Source organism: Salvelinus namaycush, chromosome 36 (assembly GCF_016432855.1).
Source record: "Salvelinus namaycush isolate Seneca chromosome 36, SaNama_1.0, whole genome shotgun sequence".
Taxonomy (NCBI): Eukaryota; Metazoa; Chordata; class Actinopteri; order Salmoniformes; family Salmonidae; genus Salvelinus; species Salvelinus namaycush.
The window spans coordinates 4,210,896-4,232,350 of NC_052342.1; the positions used below are offsets into that span (position 1 = coordinate 4,210,896).

A 21,455-nucleotide genomic window follows, 5' to 3' on the forward strand; every position below is an offset into this window, starting at 1 on the left:
TTACACATAACTGAATTTGTCCCAATACTTTTGGTCCCCTAAAATGGGGGGACTATGTACAAAAAGTTCTGTAATTTCTAAACGGTTCACCCAATATGGACTTTAACCTCATAGTCATTGTATCATTTCAAATCTAAAGTGCTGGAGTACAAAACCACAACAAAAATGTGTTACTGTCCCAATACTTTTGGTTTCCATCCAACCTTTTTATGTGAGTAAAGTACATGACGGGTAAAAATATGTAATGAAAGGCCTGATGGAAACAGCAAATTTGTTGGTAAACTTTACAAATGTCAACAACCAAACATTTTGCTGGACAAGATGGGATCTTTCTGTGTCTGTAAAATGAATAATGCGGGAAATGACGGTGGAAACGCCTTTACGTGCAAATATTTATAGTATTACCATCATATCGAAGTAAACGGAGTCGCACGATGATATTTGTATAGTCCTAGCACTACGACTCCGGAAAGCATGCAGTTTATTGGGCTACATATTAAATATGTTATGAGGATCACCACAGGGTGGTGAAAGTGCACTGTGATATTTGATGCTCCTTTCCAATAAATATCAATATTCTGGTGACATGATGATCGATCCATGGATGCCGTTTGACAAATACAAATGTCGCTCTTATCTATAATAATCTTGTAATGTAGGCTAGCCTACCCACACAGCCTACCCGCAGTGTATCTGTGAGCTGTTGGCTGGAGCGCAGGTGCCAAGACCAGAGTGGGCACATCTGCTATTTAACGCAACAGTTTTTTTGTGACAAAACTATTGGTAGAGTTGAAAAAGCAATCGAAACACATTGAACTTCAGATATTTATTCAGTACTTGACCATTTAAGTCATCACGTGTGATATTTTATCTGCAACAAGTCCGTTTGGTGGAAACACACCACTTGTGGGAAAATTTGCATATTTTCTTCATGCGGATTTTAGAATATTTGCCAGAAAATCTGTCGCCAATTGGTTGGAAACCTAGCTATTGACAAAGAGTTGGAGAATCACTATTCTTTGACACCAACATAGATATCTATTCCCAGTCAATAACCACAAGTCCACCTGGCCTTGAATGCAGACTGAGGCAGCTCTGATCACGTCCCTCTTCCTACTACACTATTTCACCACTCCTCTCTCCCTCCACAGCATTACGCCTCAATACCGTAACTGTGTCATGTGTCGTCACCGTAACATTACAACAACATTATCCAAGAAGGGAGTGAGGGGACAAGGGATAAACCCTTTCCGACGCTGCCGGATTACCTTTCATATCACTTTACCCCAGACCCGTTGAAATAAAACGCGTCGGGGGATAAATCGAGCTTCGCTGGAAGCGGAAGCCCTACTCATTAATCTCATCGGAGCTCCAGTCAGTCAGGGCGGTGTCAGGTTCATTTAACCCCACCGCTCCTCACCCTGAGCAGGGGAGGCGATAGTGCTAGCTCCCTAGTCGCGGCTGGTTCCCTCATATAGCACCATATACCCCTACTGCCTCCCAAACTGAAGGCTAATGATGATGACATCAAGGTAATTGTGCATGTAATGAACTTTCAGTGTATGAAAATACCCATGTTTCCTCTCACTGATGTTATTGGTTTTGTAGGCAAAAGGCTTGTGTTGGAACTGTGTTGCCTGCTCGTTTGGTATAGGCCTACAGATGCAATTCAAATCCCAGCAAACATGACCCCATGTGGGTATTCGGTGGGCACAGGCTAGTCCGCACCAAGCCCACACCAACCCAACACAGGCTAGCCCACAGCAATCCCACATCAGCCTAGCACGGGCTAGCCAAGCATGGGCTAGCCCTAGACAATGGAATGAAAGTTGAAAGAAAGCAAACAGAACAGGAGATCACATATGAGTAAGTCTTCATAAAAATAGTGGCTTTCCCAAAAACCTTATTTATAAATGTTAATTAGCTACAAAGTACCCTATGCCTACCTGTTAGATATCATGATTATTTGCATCAATCCAGTGGCCATTTATTTTGCTAACTCCATCTCAAGTGCAACAGAAATACTGCTAACCAAACAACAGTGCTAGGTGCCTGCACACTTGAATTAAAGGGTAACTACACTCAAATATCTAAATATCTTAGATTTTTCCCAGATCTCAAAAGTGGTCTCCTTGTGTGGCCCAAGCATTGTTATGGACTTAGAACACAAAAATGTGTTGTTTTCTGTAAAAGTGGGACTTTAAAGGAGAATCTGAAACCGTGAATTTCTGACTATATTGACAGCCTCATTTCTGTTTCAATACAGTACCACAGTAGGACTCATAATACCCATAAAACCTAGAGGTCAAACAGGGAAATGGTTCCAATAATTTCCCCACCATTTATTCTTCCGAAAAGGTAAGAATCTCTTGATTAACTATCTAATGTTGGCTAAACGTAGTAATGAATAGGTTACATTTCTTTATAGACAATTCTGTGAACTGTCTCGTGTAAGTTCTAAATGGACACAATACCTGTTAGCAAAGAGTGGATAAAACCAAATATATTGTTAAAGTCACTTTGTCCGAGGGAGATTTACATGGTTATCAAACCGTAATACCAGAGTAAGCTTACAGAAAACACAGCCCTTATTTGAAGTGTTTCTAAAATCCCCTATGGGAAAAATGAATGGTAGAAAAATTATTGGACTCATTTCCCTGTTTGACTGGTAGATTTTTGGGGTATTATGACACCTCCACTGACAGGCTCTATATTAGGCCTATTTTTAGACTACTTGCATAGTACAGCTGTGGTTGGCCTGACTGTGAAAGACCAATATAGGAGTCATGATTTTAGGTAATTCAGTGTGTCACTGTTTCTCATTGAATTTTCCATAAAGGGGCATTTCCTTCGCCGGGTGGCCATTTAGAATTTTTGGGGCAAAATTAGAGTATACCCACTCCTTCATGCACCACTACACCACTGTAGATAAGTGCATGTGACATATGAGAAACTTAAGTTTCTCTGGTAAAAAAAATATTTATATGATACTAACAACTTTATTGTTTTTCTGATACACTGTAACATGATAACCAAACTGGCTCCGCACGTGCGTTGGCATGCACCATCACGTGCATGTTGATTTAGTCTATCCCTACCAGACGCCTTCATGACACGCAGGTTAAAATATCAAAACCAACTGTGAACCAACTATATATTAATTTTGGAACAAGTTGATACACATATGAAACATTCATGGACATTAATTTAGCTAGCTAATTTGTCCTGACAGATAAACATTTATTTATTTTACCTGAAATGCATATGGTCCTTTTCTTGCTGGATTTTTGTAGAATTTTGACCAGTTTTGAGTCACACAAAATCATGTGTTCTCTACTCCAACAATTAATTCACAGATAAAAAATAAAAAAAACTAGGTTTCCCCTTTAATTTTTTTATTTTTTATTTGATTAATCTCTCCTCATTCATTCTTCTTCTGTGGATTTTAAATGGCGGCTGGCAACCAACTTTAAGGAGTTTCTTATCCCGCATTGGGCCCACATCGTGCCAATGTGGGCATGTTTGCTGGGAATAGATGGGCTTATTTCAGGCAAAGTGAGGGCTGCCTTCACCAGATATGGGGCTGCCCACACTAGGTCAATGCCTTGGGGGCCAATGTGGAGCCGATGAGCAAAGGCGCATTGGACCAATGTGGGCAGCCTACGTGAGGGCCAATATTTTTTGCCCACTGTCGTGACGTGACTATTATTAATGCGATGACAGCTATTCATCGAACAATTACATACCACGTTCAATTATTACGGGATTAAAGTAATCATATAACAACTAATGAAGTAGTCATCTGGGGCAGGAAAAGTTTATTTAACGAGTTACCGTTTCCTGAATTAACTCATATCAATCAGAATATCATAGCCGTCATCCAATCATTTGCTAATTGTTACCTTATCAGTCTCATTCTGAATGTCGCAAAAATCTTGTATATCTGCACGAACCCAAGCATAAAGGATGAATCAGCGATATACAAATTTGCTTAAATATTTATTTACTAACTAACTAAATAATCACACAGAAATACATAAACACACACACGGTATAGTTATTGGTTACTAACACAATGCAATGAAAGGTCCCTAGTGGACTAAACCGATATGATGGCTTGTTACACAATGAAAAGGGAGGGGCATGTAAAAAATAGCGGGAGAAGAAGAGACAAAGGAATTCACCAATCGTACATACAGTTGAATAATACGTTCATCGTAAATATGGATATTTATCACCCCAACAACCATTTTATTCAGATTTAGAAATGCAATGTACATATTTACGATTGTCGTCTCGCTGTGTTGAAATCACTCGATCAGTCTGTGGAGAGGAGTTCATCAGAAAGTCTCTGGTTGTCCACCAGAGGTCACCATGTCCTTTGTAGTCGTAGCTTCTTAGTTTCAGAGTGTCTGTTAGAACGGAACTTCCTTCTGGAAGCGTTCGTAAAAAATGGATCCTTCAAAATACCACACAGTGGTCCTCGGTCGAGTTTACTAGACTAAAGTACTTAAACAGCTGCAGACTGAATGTTCCTGTGTAGTCTTCTTAGAGAGAGAGTTTCTAACCATTTTGTACCTTTCAGCTCACGCCGTCGGTCACGCTGGTCTAATGTAGAGTCTAACCATTTTACACGTCCGGCTTACTGTCCGTATACTGGTCTGTAGAGAGTTCAACCATTTCAACGTGTGGATGGTCCTCACATACTCTGGTCTAATGTACATTTCATTAGGAGTCCTTTCATACACTCCGGCAAAAGGGTGGTTCCATTACGTTTGGCATAATGTCTGTAATCACGTGGGCTAAGAGCCACATTTCATCTTCTCACAAATAGTTTCGTATTTAATCATATAAGTTCCACAACATTTAGATGTAAATCTGATGACTGGGAAATATACACATTCAGAGATAGTTGTTGTTCTACTGTCCTTACTTACATTACAAATTATTAACGAATTTGACATGATTGTTCTTTAAATCCCCCACCACCATTTCTGAAATTCTTTATATTAGAAATATTGTTTCATTCTCCACTTTTGGATGATGGCGTTTTGGCGGGAAGAATGTCTTTGTTCCCAAGAGGTTCTCTCCCTCAATACTCCATGGCAGTGTAGAGAAAGTTTCTGCAAGGAATTTACGACCTGTCGTTAAGTCATAAATCTACTTCCCCTCCCTCTCCTGTGGAAGAGAGAGAGGGTCCTTTGATCCATTGTCAGGACTGTCATGACACCACATTGGGCCCACATAGTGCCAATGCGGACATATTTGTTGGGATGCCACACCAATTCAACGAGAAATGTTTTTCTACAAATGTACATATGTGGGGAAGATTAAATATTATTTTTTACAAGTGAAAAGGTTTGATTTGCTTTGATTTGAATATCCCAGCCAAACCTACAGTATTCAGTCTCCTACTGTGCCTCTCGGGCATAGAGTCAGACCAGTCATGAGACATACTACAATACAGTAGTGTCGCTCTGTTTGCACCAGGTCTGCCTCTGCCAAAGCTGACTTTGTCTTGCGTGGGTAGACATCGCCACAAATCGGCCTTGGCTGTTCTAGACTATTTACAATGGGGTTGGGACTGAGCCTGCCTCCAACGTTAAGGAGTGTGTCTATTGCCAAGGAGGGAAAACCACTTGGATAAAATACCTCTGCCCTCTCATCCCAACATGTGTTTAGTAACTGAGTAAATCTGTGTAATCAGGGTTTTTCAACTCTCTGTATGTGTGTGTGTGTGTGTGTGTATGTGTGTGTTCGTGCATACGTGTGTGTGTGTGTTCGGCCCTCCAGTATTTTTACCCTTTCAAAAAAAAAAAAAAAAAAACTTCCCTTCCTCGCCTGCATGTGAGGAGCAGAGAAAGGTCGCAGTGCATCAGGGTCACAGTGCATTAAACACACTAATAAACCCATTACACTGAGATATATGGTAGCAGCATGCATGGTAGAATTGGATCCCAATGGCAGAGAGCTAGAGACCAGAACACCCACTCTCTCCATCTACACATATACAAACACCTGGTGCTAACATGTGTTCTTTGTCCTGATCTAGTCCACATTCTGCTTGTGCCCATATTTGTAGATGGGTGTAGACGATTAAAATACAAAAGTATGTGGACACCCCTTGAAATTAGTGGATTCTGCTATTTCAGCCACATGTATAAAATAGAGCACACAGCCATGCAACCTCCAAAGACAAACATTGCAAGTAGAATGAAGAGCTCAGTGACTTTCAACGTGGCACCATCACAGCATGCCATCTTTCCAACAAGTCAGTTCATCAAATTTCTGCCCTGTTAGAGCTGTGCCGGTCAGCTGTAAGTGCTGTTTTGTGAAGTGGAAATGTCTAAGAACAACAACGGCTCAGCCGCAAAGTGGTAGGCCACACAAGCTCACAGAATGGGACCGTCGAGTGCTTTAGCGTGTAACAATCTTCTGTCCTCGCTTGCAACACTCACCACCGAGTTCCAAACTGCCTCTAGAACTGTTCGTTGGGAGCTTTATGAAATGGGTTTCCATGGCCGAGCAGCTGCACGCAAGCCTAAGATCACCATGTGCGATGCCAAGCGTTGGCTGGAGTGGTGCAAAGCTCGCCGCCATTGGACTCTGGAGCAGTGTAAACGCGCTCTCTGGAGTGTTGAATCACGCTTCACCATCTGGCAGTCCGACGGACGACTATGGGTTTGGTGGATGCCAGGAGAATGCTACCTGCCCGAATGCATAGTGCCCACTGTAAAGTTTGGTGGAGGAGGATTAATGGTCTGGGACTGTTTTTCATGGTTCAGGCTAAGCCCCTTAGTTCCAGTGAAGGGAAATCTTAATGCTACAGCATACAATGACCTTCTAGACCAGGCCTGGGCAACTCCAGTCCTCTGGGGCCTGATTGGTGTCACACTTTTGCCCCAGCCCCAGCCCCAGAATTGCACAGGCCTGTTCTAGATGATTCTGTGGAAGAACTTAACTGGCCTGAACCCATCGAACACTCTTGGGATGAATTGAAAATCTGACTGTGAGCCAGGACTAATCGCCCAACATCAGTGCCCGACCTCACTAATGCTCGTGGCTGAATGGAAGTCCCCACAGCAATGTTCCAACATCTAGTGGAAAGCCTTTCCAGAAAAAAATGGAGTCTGTTATAGCAGCAAAAAGGGGAACCAACTCCATATTAATGGTCATGATTTTGGAATGATATGTTTGACGAGCAGGTGTCCACATACTTTCGGCATTGTAGTGTGAAATCATTCATACTATGTTGAAAGAATGTCTGCCAAATAATTTGCATAGAGCGAGGAACCAGGAAATCTGGTCACAAGGCGGAAACAGTCGTCGGATGAAACACATTTCAACACCATGTGTAGACACAACAAACGTTGAGCAGATAGTGATTGGATCATATTGATCAGATCACAAAACCCACATGTTAGCGCAAGGTGTAAGGAGGCTACACACACACACCCCAGCAGCAGCAAAGTCTCAGCTATACAACATGCATTTAGGGCATCTATTCATTACCTTCACCTCATTCATTAAAGAATGAATAAGCCATCCTCAGAGCATAGCGATCGTGTTTCTCCTCTGTTCATAGCTAAGGTCCTCTTTGGGTCATTTTGGCACCATAATGCTCCCACAATTAGAGTACCGGGTGCTTCTCATGGCTATAAATATCCTTAAAACCTTTTCTCAATAGGGGGGCGCTGTTCTCACTTTGTAAAAAATCGTTCCCAAATTAAACTGCCTCGTACTCAATTCTTGCTCGTACAATATGCATATTATTATTACTATTGGATAGAAAACACTCTCTAGTTTCTAAAACCGTTTGAATTATATCTGTGAGTAAAACAGAACTCATTTTGCAGCAAACTTCCTGTCAGGAAGTGAGAAATCTGAAATCGAGGGCTCTGTTCCAGGGTCAGTTTATTAATTTGCATGGAATCTATGGGTCTACATGCACTGCATACGCCTTCCCCTAGATGTCAGTAGGCAGTGAGAATTGGAATGGGGTGTATAGCTCTATCTGAGGCCGAATAAGACCTGTTGGAATGACGCGACCACTCTTTCATTTCTTCACCATGGCGCGAATCGGTCACCTGGATTGCGTTCTGAAAAGCTGTCGTTATAGGCCTTAGATATATCCGGCTCTGATTTTATTCGATATATGTGTTAAAAACATCATCAACTAGTTATATTAAACCGACATATCAGTTTATATAAGTTTATTCCGATTTTCGGTATTTTCTTTGTGATGCGTTCTGGGGATTTGGACACTTCTGTGCCGCATGGCTAACGTTGGCTAGCGTTCTACAGATGAAGACGACATTCTACAACCGAGCAACGATTATTCTGGACAAAGGACAACTTGTACAAGATTCTGATGGAAGCTCATCAAATAGTAGGAACGATTTATGATGTTTTTTCGTATTTCTGTCAAATGTTTAGACGTAATTTGGGCGCTGATTTTGGGTGCTGTATCGCTATAACGTAAGCTGTAAGTCGTACTAAAGTTAATTTAAAAAATCTAACACAGCGGTTGCATTAAGAACTAGTGTATCTTTAATTTGCTGTCCAACATGTATTTTTTAGTAAAGCTTATGATTAGTTATTTGATTAGAATAGGTGCCTCTCCAAGATTTCTCCGGACAATATTTCTGCATTTTCACTACGTATTCACATTGTTCAACCACGATTTGTGCCACTAAATATGCACATTTTCGAACAAACCATATATGTATTGTGTAATATGATGTTATAGGACTGTCATCTGATGAAGTTTGAGAAGGTTAGTGAAATAATTAATATCTTTTGCTGGTTTATTCGCTATCGCTAACGTGTCTTGAATGAATGCGGCTGTGTGGTAGGCTATTGTAGTAAGCTAATATAATGCTATATTGTGTTTTCGCTGTAAAACACTTAAAAAATCTGAAATATTGGCTGGATTCACAAGATGTTTGTCTTTCATTTGCTGTACACCGTGTATTTTTCATAAATGTTTTATGATGAGTATTTAGGTATTTCACGTTGGTTTCTGTAGTTATTCTAGCTGCTTTGGTGAGACTACTGCAATGTAAAACTATGATTTATACCTGAAATATGCACATTTTTCGAACAAAACATATGCTATACAATAAATATGTTATCAGACTGTCATCTGATGAAGTTGTTTCTTGGTTAGTGACTATTTATATCTTTATTTGGTCGAATTTGTGATAGCTACCTATGCAGTAAAAAAATGGTGAAAATATGCGGTTGGGTCTTTTGCTATCGTGGTTAGCTAATAGAAATACATATTGTGTTTTCCCTGTAAAACATTTAAAAAATCGGAAATGATGGCTGGATTCACAAGATGTGTATCTTTCATCTGGTGTCTTGGACTTTTAGATGCTAGTATTTACTTGTGGCGCTATGCTAGGCTATGCTAGTCAGCTTTTTTACTGATGTGGGTGCTCCCGGATCCGGGATTGTGACCAAGTAGAAGTTAACAGGTTCTTAACCTATTGCCACCACAAGAAGAGAGGGGAGAGTGATAGTAGTGCTATGTGAGCACACCCCCGCCCCCTCTAAACCAGGTTTACATTACACAATTTTGGCCCCGAATTAGCTGTCCCAAACAAGCTTTTGAGATCGGCCACAAAAGCCCCATGTCGTTGCCTACTCGGGCACGCAGCCGTCACCGATGCTCGTTAATGTGAGCGATTCAGAGCCCCAATCTGAGGGCTACCGATCTCGTCTTTGAAAATATCGTGAAGTCTGTGACTGCACAAACATGTTTGATTTAATCGGCACAAAATCTGCAACGCTGTCGTAGTGTAAGGTGCTACGACACGTTTTGAGAATGGTGATCAGCTACAGCCAATGAGAGTTCACCAGAGAAGAAGCTACTGAGATGACTTTGTTTCGCTTCAACCAGATTGTGTGTAGACTCTCGAGCAGGAGCGATGACTACTACTAGTATGCGTTTGTACCTGCGTTTTTAAAAAAGAAGAAAAACGTTATTTAACCTTTATTTAACTTGGCAAGTCAGTTAAGAACAAATTCTTATTTACAATGACGGCCCACACCGGCCAAACCCGAACGACGCTGGGCCAATGTGCGCAGCACTACGAGACTCCCAATCACGGTCGGTTGTGATACAGCCTGGATCGTTTAACCAAAACGTCAAATCGTTACAGCTCTTAAGTGCACAAGCAATGTTATTTCAATTCAACAATGTTGGCTAGACATTTCAACTACGTATGGCAAGCGTGAATGTCTGACTGAAAATGCTTAGGTCGTTTTGAGCCACAGCTTGTTGTAGCTACGTCAAATCTAATCACATCACCGTTTTCAAAGTGGTATCGACAACCTCACAACCAAGTGAAGAATTTTGTAGTGTGTGACCCTCGTCTGTCACATCGTTTAGTGTGAACCACTACAGTGCGTTGGCAAGACAACAAAAAAAACGACAGGAAAGACAGTCGTTTAACTTGAGAGGCTCAGTGATTTTAGGATTTTGAAAGTCATGTAGTGCTTTACACGCCAGCTAGGGTGGAATGGTTCAGCTTTAGCTAATGTTGGCTTGAGAACTGATGTGTAGTTTACAGTCCGTTGTTTACAGGGTGTTTACTTTAAGGGAGCATTTTATAGTGGTAACTATTACATACTAATAATTTGATTTTATGCTGGCTTCCTTGGAATTGAACATATTGTTACCATATAATTTTATTACGGTAACTATTACATACTAATCATTTGATGACTATATTTAGGCTTCCTTGGAATTTAACATATTGTTACCATATCATAAGTCAGTGAATACCACCTTGGGGGGGGGGGGGGGGGGGGGGGGGGGTAAAAGGGTGACACACAGAAGAGGATGAGATGCTGTAATGTTTGTTCAGTGATTAAAAAGCTAATCATTTTAGATGAAATTATTGTATTGTATTGAACATTTTCACTACTATGCATAGAGGGGTGAATAAGCTTGTATGTCAAAGTGCATTTTGTAGCCTACCTTTGTTCGTTCCCGAGGATCTCAGTCTCATACATATAACTTGACCAGCATGAACATGATGTACCAGGTTAGGGAATGTTTTTTACCATACATCATTTCTCCTATACACTACTGCAACTTAGTGGTCATCTTTGGAACTGCGCCCTGAGAGGGATGAATCAATAGGGTTTGTGTGTGTGTGTGTGTGTGTGTGTGTGTGTGTGTGTGTGTGTGTGTGTGTGTGTGTGTGTGTGTGTGTGTGTGTGTGTGTGTGTGTGTGTGTGTGTGTGTGTGTGTGTAAGGCTGGGATCTGTTGTTGTTGTACAGCGGCAGCCAAACAACACATTCATCACCAAGCCAGATGTCACCGGCCCCATTGCTGCTATGTGTGGAATTGATCAACCATCAGTGGAATTTATCACCTACACTTCATATTGACAAAGCAATCATGCATGCATTTTTCCGTGTATCACTGTTCCTCCACTCTCTCAAGACAAATGGGCGTGTCAAAATGACATTTTTTTCCCCCTCCATCCGTTTCTACTCTCCTTCAAAAGAAAAAAAAGGGAGTTCAAATAGAGAATCATAAATGTTTCTTCCCTGTGGGGAGTGAGTCATCAATGCTGGGTAAGCTTTAGTTCTGAACACCGAGTGAGTCAAAAGACGAGTCCCACCATACATATCCTCAACGCAAATATCACAAACGCTTTCGTTTGTGTCGTTGGGTTACAAATACTGGGGGGGGAAGCAAAAGTCACTCACTGGAGACAGCATTGTTATGCTTTATTAATTTGTCTATGGTATACAAATATTCACACACCAAATGTTCAAAGAAATCTGCTAACGTCTCGTAAACATTCCTACGTCCTGCTCATCTATAACAATTTTTTTTTTGTGGATGTAGGATGTAGGAATACACTATGATATCAGAATTCTACAGATATGACATATTTGCTATTACAAATGCATATGATAAAACAGAACCCATTAACTTTACTCTTCAGCTTAGCTTGTCTCCTACTATGTACATTGCTAGTGACCATTCCCTTCCATAGCGTATAGGTAAACAGTGGAGAAAGAAGTTGAAAGAGGTAACAGGTTAGAGTAAGGGTAAAATGTCCAGGAAAAGCTCAGGGATGTTTACAAAGACAGGTAAGTTAAGGGTATGGGTAAAATCTGCATATTCTTTATCACTCTTCAGTAAAAAACGTAGTCAGTCCTTGTGAACCCCGACCACTAGAAATCACATTTCTATTTAAAAAATGTCTACAAGAACAAAATAATGTAAAAACAAAGTCCAGATACTATATACAGCTGAAGTCGGAAGTTTACATACACTTAGGTTGGAGTCATTAAAACTCGTTTTTCAACCACTCCACAAATTTCTTGTTAACAAACTAGTTTTGGCAAGTCGGTTAGGACATCTACTTTGTGCATGACACATGTCATTTTCCCAACAACTGTTTACAGACAGATTATTTCACTGTATCACAATTCTAGTGAATCAGAAGTTTACATACACTAAGTTGACTGTGCCTTTAAACAGCTTGGAAAATTCCAGAAAAAGATGTCATGGCTTGAGAAGCTTCTGATGCTGTCATACCGCTCAGGAAGGAGACGCGTTCTGTCTCCTAGAGATGGACGTACTTTGGTGCGAAAAGTGCAAATCAATTCCAGAACAACAGCAAAGGACCTTGTGAAGATGCTGGAGGAAACAGGTACAAACGTATCTATTTCCACAGTAAAACGAGTCCTATATCGACATAACCTGAAAGGCCGGTCGGCAAGCAAGAAGCCACTGCTCCAAAACCTCCACAAAAAAGCCAGACTACGGTTTGCAACTGCACATTGGGACAAAGATAGTACTTCTTGGAGAAATGTCCTCTGGTCTGATGAAACAAAAATAGAACTGTTTGGCCATAATGACTATCGTTATGTTTGGAGGAAAAAGGGGGAAGCTTGCAAGCTGAAGAACGCCATCCCAACCATGAAGAACGGGGGTGGCAGCATCATGTTGTGGGGGTGCTTTACTGCAGGAGAGACTGGTGCACTTCACAAAATAGATGGCATCATGAGGGAGGAAAATGATGTGGATATATTTAAGCAACATCTCAAGCATACTTGAGCATAAATTCCCAATCTGGCCCTCAACCATCACAGTCACCTAATAATCCCCAGTTTACAATTGGCTCATTCATCCCCCTCCTCTCCCCTGTAACTATTCCCCAGGTCGTTGCTGCAAATGAGAACGTGTTCTCAGTCAACTTACCTGGTAAAATAACGGATAAATAAAAATAAAAAAAATACTCCAAGCATACTTCCAAAGTTGTGGCAAAATGGCATAAGAACAAAAAAGTCAAGGTATTGGAGTGGCCATCACAAAGCCCTGACCTCAATCCCATATAACATTTGTGGGCAGAAATGAAAAAGCGTGTGCGAGTAAGGAGGCCTACAAACCTGACTCAGTTACACCAGCTCTGTCAGGAGGAATGGGCCAAAATTCACCCAACTTATTGTGGGAAGCTTGTTGAAGACTTCCCGAAACATTTGACCCAAGTTAAACAATTAAAAGGCAATGCTACAAAATACTAATTGAGTGTATGTAAACTTCTGACCCACTGGGAATGTGATGAAAGAAATAAAAGCTGAAATATATAATTCTCTCTACTATTATTCTAACATTTCACATTCTTAAAATAAAGTGGTGATTCTAACTGACCTAAGAAAGGGAATTTTTACTAGGATTAAATGTCAGGAATTGTGAAAAACTGAGTTTAAATGTATTTGGCTAAGGTGTACGTAAACTTCCCACTTCAACTGTGTGTGTGTGTGTATATGTATATATATACACACAGACACACACAGACAGTACCAGTTAAAATTTTGGATACCTTCTCATTCCATGTTTTTTCTTTATTTTTCCTATTTTCTACACTGTAGAATAATAGTGAAGACATCAAAACTATGAAATAACACATATGGAATCATGCAACCAAAAAAAGTGTTAAAGAAATCTAACTATACGTTATTTGAGATTCTTCAAAGTAACCACCCTTTGCCTTGATGACAGCTTTGCACACTCTTGGCATTCTATCAACCAGCTTCATGAGGTAGTCACCTGGAATGCATTTCAATTAACAGGTGAGCCATTCCACAAACTTAATTTGTGGAATTTCTTTCCTTCTTAATGCATTTGAGCCAATCAGTTGTGACAAGGTAGGGGTGGCATACAGAAGATAGCCCTATTTGGTGAAATACCAATCCCATATTATGGCAAGAACAGCTGAAATAAGCAAAGAGAAATGACAGTCCATCATTACTTCAAGACATGAAGGTCAGTCAATACGAAACATGTCAAGAACTTTTAAAGTTTCTACAAGTGCAGTTGCAAAAACCATCGAGCGCTACGATGAAACTGGCTCTCATGAGGACTGCCACAGGAAAGGAAGACACAGAGTTACCTCTGCTGCAGAGGATAAGTTCAATAGTTACCAGCCTCAGAAATTGCAGCCCCAAAAAATGTTTCACAGGGTTCAAGTAACAGACACATCAACATCAACTGTTCAGACGAGACTGCTTGAGTCAGGCCTTCATGGTCAATTTGCTGCAAAGAAACCACTACTAAAGGACACCAATAAGAAGAAGAGACTTGCTTGGGCCAAGAAACACGAGCAATGGACATTAGACCGGTGGATATCTGTCCTTGATCTGATGAGTCGAAATTTGAGATTTTTGGTTCCAACCGCCGTGTCTGCGAGACGCAGAGTAGGTGAAAGGATGATCTCCGCATGTGTGGTTACTACCGTGAAGCATGGAGGAGGAGGTGTGATGGTGTGGGGGTGCTTTGCTGGTAACACAGATTCTTTTTAGAATTCAAGGCACACTTTACCAGTATGGCTACCACAGCATTCTACAGCAATACGCCATCCCATCTGGTTTGCGCTTAGTGGGACTATCATTTGTTTTTCAACTGTACAATGACCCAACACACCTCCTGGCTGTGTAAGGGCTAATTGACCAAGAAGGATAGTGATGGACTGCTGCATCAGATGACCTGGCCTCCACAATCACCTGACCTCAACCCAATTGAGATGGTTTGGGATGAGTTGCACCGCGCAGAGTGAAGGAAAAGCAGCCAACAAGTGCTCAGCATATGTGGGAACTCCTTCAAGACTGTTGGAAAAGCATCCTAGGTGACGCTGGTTGATAGAATGCCAAGAGTGTGCAAAGCTGTCATCAAGGCAAAGGGTGGCTACTTTGAAGAATCTCAAATATAAAATATTTTGATTTGTTTAACACTTTTTTGGTTACTACATGATTCCATGTGTTATTTCATTGTTTTGATGTCTTCACTATTATTCTACAATGTAGAAATTAGAAAATAAAGAAAAACCCTTGAATGAGTAGGTGTGCCAAAACTTTTGACTCATACTGTATATATACATACACACTACATGACCAAAAGGATGTGAAACCCCTGCTCATCGAACATCTCATTCCCAAATCATGACCATTAATATGTAGTCGGTCCCCCCTTTGCAGCTATAACAGCCTCCACTCTTCTAGGAAGGCTTTCCACTAGCTGTTGGAACATTGCTGCGGGGACTTGCTTCCATTCAGCCACAAGAGCATTAGTGAGGTCGAGCAATGATGTTGGGCGATTAGGCCTGGCTTGCAGTCGGCGTTTCAATACATCCCAAAGTTGTTCGATGGGGTTGAGGTCAGGGCTCTGTACAGGCCAGTCCAGTTCTTCCGCATCGACAAACCATTTCTGTATGGACCTCACTTTGTGCATGGGGGCATTGTCATGCTGAAACAGGAAAGGGCCTTCCCCAAACTGTTGCCATGAAGTTAGAAGCACAGAATTGTCTAGAACGTCATTGTATGCTGTAGTGTTAAGATTTTCCGTCACTGGAACTAAGGGGCCTAGCCCAAACCATGAAACAGCCCCAGACCATTATTCCCCCTCCAGCAAACTTGCGTTTCCACTGCTCCAGAGTCCAATGGCACCTCTCCAGCCTACGCTTGGCATTGCTTCCAGTTTGGAACTCTGTAGTCAGTGTTGCAAGCGCAGACAGACAATTTTCAGCACTCGGCGGTTACGTTCTGTGAGCTTGTGTGGCCTACTACTTCATGACTGAGCCGTTGTCGCTCCTAGATGTTGCCACTTCACACTAACAGCACTTACAGTTGACCTGGGGCAGTTCTAGCAGGGCAGAAATTTGACGAACTGACTTGTTGGGTAGGTGGCATCCTATGACAGTGCCACGTTGAAAGCTCTTCAGTAAGGCCATTCTACTGACAATGTTTGTCTATGGATATTGCATGGCTGTGTGCTCGATTTTATACACCCGTCAGCAACGGATATGGCTGAAATAGCCGAATCAACTGATTTGAAGGGGTGTCCACATACTTTTCTATATGTAGTGTGTTTATATATATACTCACACACTCACGCACACAAAACATTAAGAACACCTGCTCTTTCCATAATTAACCAGGTCAATCTAGATGAAAGCTATGATCGCTTATTGATGTCACTTCTTAAATTCACTTCAATCAGTGTTGCTGAAGGGGAGGAGACAGGTTAAATAAGGATTTCTAAGCCTTGAGACAACCGAGTCATGGATTGTGTATGTGTCCCATTCAGAGGGTGAATAGGTAAGACAAAAGATTTAAGTGCCTTCGAACGGGGTACGGTAGCAGGTGCCAGGCACACCGGTTTGTGTCAAGAACTGCAACACCACAAGGTTTTTCTCACTCAACAGTTTCTCATGTGTATCAAGAATGGTCCACCACCCAAAGTACATCCAGACAACTTGGCACAACTATGGGAAGCATTGGAGTCAACATGGGCCAACATCCCTGTGGAACGCCTTCGACACCTTGTCGAGTCCATGCCCCGACGATTGAGACTGTTCTGAGGGCAAAAAGGGTGGGTGCTACTCAATATTAGGAAGGTGTTCCTAATGTTTGGTATACTCAGTGTGTGTGTGTGTGTATAAATAAAATCCATTGCAAAAAACATTGGAAACACCAAGCGATTTTGGCTTCAATAGCCTACCATGTGTTGCATCTCCAATGCCTCTTCCCCATACATCATTCTCATCTGTACTGTATACATTAATATTTACTCTGCGAGCAGTGGCGGCCCTTTCCCAGAAAACAGGAAAGCAGTAGTGCAACAAACTTAAGTAGTATTTTTTTTCTTTTCTTCTGAAAATAAATGTGTCAAGCACAAGCCCCTCAACCCCCAGATGGAACACAAGTGAAATGTATTTTTTTGTTTCTTCAACTGAAAAAGAACCAGAAGACGTTGAGTGAGCAGGCTCGTGCTTTTCACGGTTGCCTGGGGGATGGCAGCCGGCATGACCCTTTACCTTTTAAACTTTCTGTGACCTTTGAAGCCTTAACTTTGAGGCTATGAGTGAGCAAAAACTATTAATTAAAGGGCATTATTGAGGTGCCCAGACAGAGCTACATTCCATCTTTGAAGAAAAAAAAAAAGGAACAATGGCACAAAAAAAATTGTTTTAGCTTCCGTTGACAACGTCCATTTTTTATTAAGGCTAAAATGACTTCATCTTGATCCTTTTTTTGTCCCGTCCCCTCTCTCTCTCTGAGTACTACTACTTTTTCTTCTTGAACAAGCTCTTGATCTTGGACGAGGACTTCTTGGTCTTGTCTCCGTTGTCACAGGAGTCCTGAGAGGAGGTTCTCTGTAGCTTCTTCTCCTTTGCCCCCACCCCCCTGCCCTCATTGTCCAGTGAGGTGAGGGATGGGTTGCGCCCCACCACCACCACCCCCCCTGGCCCCGTCATTCCCGCGGGCAGCTGGCCCATGCTATAGGACTTCTCCAGGATGCCGTTGAACACGGCCTTGTTTCCCGCCGTCGGGGTGGTGAAGGACATGCTGTGGGACTCTGGGATGGAGCCACGGGTGAGGTCGGGTGAGCCCTTGTGTTTGTGCGAGTGCGTGTGGGAGTGTGAGTGGTGCTCCAGGGCAGGGGAGGGGTTGGCCGAGGAGGAAGTCGAGAGGGACGCAACTCCCCCTTGAGGAGGGGGTGAGTCCCGGATGTAAGTCTGAGGCTCCTGCTGGCTCAGCATCATCAGCTCCTCGCGGGAGATCTTGCGGTAGGGGGGCTCTGGGCCTGGCGTGCAGGGGTTGGCATAGGACTGTTTCCGTCCCATGGAGGAGTTGAGAGAGTCTGTGTCTGAGGACGTATCCTGAGTGTCCCTGTGACAGAGACAGAGAAGCAGGCAGAGACGAGAGAGGCAGACAGACAGACACAGAGCAGAGACACACAGAGCAGACAGAGACAGAGTGTAAGAGAAATAAAAATAATTACAACGCAACTAATATCAGCACACATTCAATGTCTTATATTCTGAATAAATTACCCTAAACTGATCCGGTATAAAAGAGGGCAGAGGTGGTGAAAGGTAACATACCCCTTTCTCTCGATGAAGATGATGTGTTCTTCTTCACCCTCTGGGTGGTAGGAGAGGGGTGGGCTGGCCATAGAGAGCAGGTCAGGGTCGGCAGACATCATTGACGGCTGCGGGGTGCTGTAGAGACTCCGGCGGGACCGACACAGGCTGCTGCTGCGCGTCAGAGGTGGCCGCATTATAGAGGCTGCTGGGAAAATACCAGAGAGAGTAGGAATCTAGGTTACACAGCCAGATGTGGTCATAACGAGTCATACATACAGTACTCGGACTGAACACACAACTTAAAACACACATTTTAAATCTATTTTAGCGTTGTTGATGTAAAAATCAGACAAAGTACACTCCAATGCTGTACTGGCCATCATCACTTTTGTAATGCGTTATGTAATCAGATTACTTACTGTATATGAGTAACGGAGTAAAGTAACGCATAACGTTGTCAACTTTTTTTATTACAGTTACTTTGTCAAACAATGAGCAATACTTTCAGAATCATATCTCTACCGGTCGCGTGTTTCCATGATCCGATCTCAACTTGTTTCTTCATTTAGTTCTCGAGCGAGCGGAATAAGGCTGTTTGAGGGACGTGTCTATAACCAGAACTGATCTGACCAAATCGGAATCCATGCTTCAAGATTGTTTTGTTACGCGGACTGGGATATGTTCCGGGTACCCTCTGAAAATAACATTGACGTACACACTGACACGGTGACTGAGTTCATCAGGAAGTGTATAGCGAATGTTGTTCCCACTGTGACTATTAAAACCTACCCAAATCAGAAACCGTGGATAGATGGACGCATTCGAGCAAAACTGAAAGTGTGAATCACCATATTTAACCATGTAAGGTGACTGGGAATATGGTTGAATACAAACAGTGTAGTTATTCCCTCTGTAAGGCAATCAAACAGGCAAAACATCAGTACATAGAAAGTGGAGCCACAATTCCATAGCTCAGACACGAGATGTATGTGGCAGGGTCTACAGACAATCACGGATTACAAAGGGAAAACTAGCCACATCGCGGACACCGATGTCTTGCTCCCGGACAAGCTAAACACCTTCTTCCCCCACTTTGAGGCCCGCTCCCAAGGACTGTGGGCTCTCGTTCTCCGTGGCCGACGTGAGTAAGACATTTAAACGCGTTAACCCTTGCAAGGCTGCCGGCCTAGACGGCATCCCTAGTTGCGTCCTCAGAGCATGCACGGACCAGCTGGCTGGAGTGTTTACAGACATATTCAATATATCCCTATCCTAGTCTGCTGTCCCCACTTGCTTCAAGATGTCCACCATTGTTCCTGTACCCAAGAAAGCAAAGGTAACTGAACTAAATGACTATCGGCCCATAGCACTCACTTCTGTCATCATGAAGTGCTTTGAGAGGCTAGTTGAGGATCATATCACCTCTACCTTACCTGACACTCTAGACCAACTTCAATTTGCATACCGCCCTAATAGATCCACAGATGATGCAATCGCACTGCACACTGCCCTATCCCATTTGGACAAGAGGAAAACCTATGTAAGAATGCTGTTCATTGACTATAGCTCACCCTTCAACACCATAGTACCCTCTAAGCCTGCCCTGTGCAACTGGGTCCTGGACATCCTGGGCCGCCCCCAGGTGGTGAAGGTAGGAAACACCTCCACTTCGCTGATCCTCAACACAGGGGCCCCACAAGGGTGCGTGCTCAGCCCCCTCCTGTACTCCCCGTTTACCCATGACTGTGTGGCCACGCATGCCTCCAACTCAATCATCAAGTTTGCAGATGACACAACAGTTGTAGGCCTGATTACCAACAATGACGAGACAGCCTACAGGGAGGAGGTGAGGGCCCTAGTGAAGTGGTGCCAGGAAAATAACCTCTCCCTCAACAAAACGAAGGTGCTGATTGTGGAAACAGCATAGAGAGCATGCCCCTATCCACATTGACGGGACCGCAATGGAGAAGGTAAAAAGTGTCAAGTTCCTCAGCGTAGACGATTTGAAATGGTCCAGCCACACGGATAGTGTGGTGAAGAAGGCGCAACAGCGTCTTTTCAACCTCAGAAGGCTGGAGAAATTTGACTTGGCCCCTAAGACCTACAAACTTTTACAGATGCACCATTGAGAGCATCCTGTTGGGCTGTATCACCTCCTGGTACGGCAACTGCACTACCCGCAACCGCAGGGTGGTGCGGTCTGCCCAACGCATCACCGGGGGCACACTGCCTGCCCTCCAGGACACCTACAGCACCCGATGTCACAGGAAGGCCAAAAAGATCATCAAGGACATCAACCACCCGAACCACTGCCTGTTCACCCCGCTACCATCCAGAAGGCAAGATCAGTCCAGGTGCATCAAAGCTGGGACCGAGAGACAGAAAAAGAGCTTCTATCTAAAGGCCATCAGACTGTTAAATAGCCATCACTAGCCGGCTACCAACCAGTTACTCAACCCTGCAACTTAGAGGCTGCTGCCCTATATAGAGTTGAAGTTGGAAGTTTACATACACTTAGGTTGGAGTCATTAAAACTCGTTTTTCAACCACTCCACAAATGTCTTGTAAACAAACTACAGTTTTGACAAGTCGGTTAGGACATCTAATTTGTGCATGACAAGTACTTTTCCAACAATTGTTTACAGACAGATTATTTCACTTACAATTCACTGTATCACAATTCCAGTGGGTCAGAAGTTTACATACACTAATTTGACCGTGCCTTTAAACAGCTTGGAAAATTCCAGAAAATTATGTCATGGCTTTAGAAGCTTCTGATAGGCTAATTGACATCATTTGGGGCAATTGGAGGTGTACCTGTGGATGTATTTCAAGGCCTACCTTCAACCTCAGTGCCTCTTTGCTTGACATCATGGGAAAATGAAAAGAAATCAGCCAAGACCTCAGAAAAAAGATTCTAGACCCCCACAAGCCTGGTTCATCCTTGGTAGCAATTTCCAAACACCTGAAGGTACCATGTTCATCTTTACAAACAATAGTACATACAGCTCATACAGCTCAGGAAGGAGACGCGTTCTGTCTCCTAGAGATGAACG

At 42.7% G+C, this 21,455-nt stretch overlaps 1 protein-coding gene across 1 annotated transcript in view; it reads right to left on the reverse strand.

Moving 5' to 3' along the window:
* Positions 1 to 17,595: 17,595 nt before the first annotated feature.
* LOC120030206 (stromal interaction molecule 2-like) overlaps positions 17,596 to 21,455 on the reverse strand; it is a 53,278-nt gene continuing 49,418 nt past the window's right edge. The window contains exons 11-12 of the mRNA XM_038975557.1: positions 18,418 to 18,601; positions 17,596 to 18,202 (exon numbers count right to left, since the gene is read on the reverse strand). Coding sequence (XP_038831485.1) covers positions 17,596 to 18,202; positions 18,418 to 18,601 — 791 coding nt within the window. The remainder of the gene's footprint in view (positions 18,203 to 18,417; positions 18,602 to 21,455) is intronic.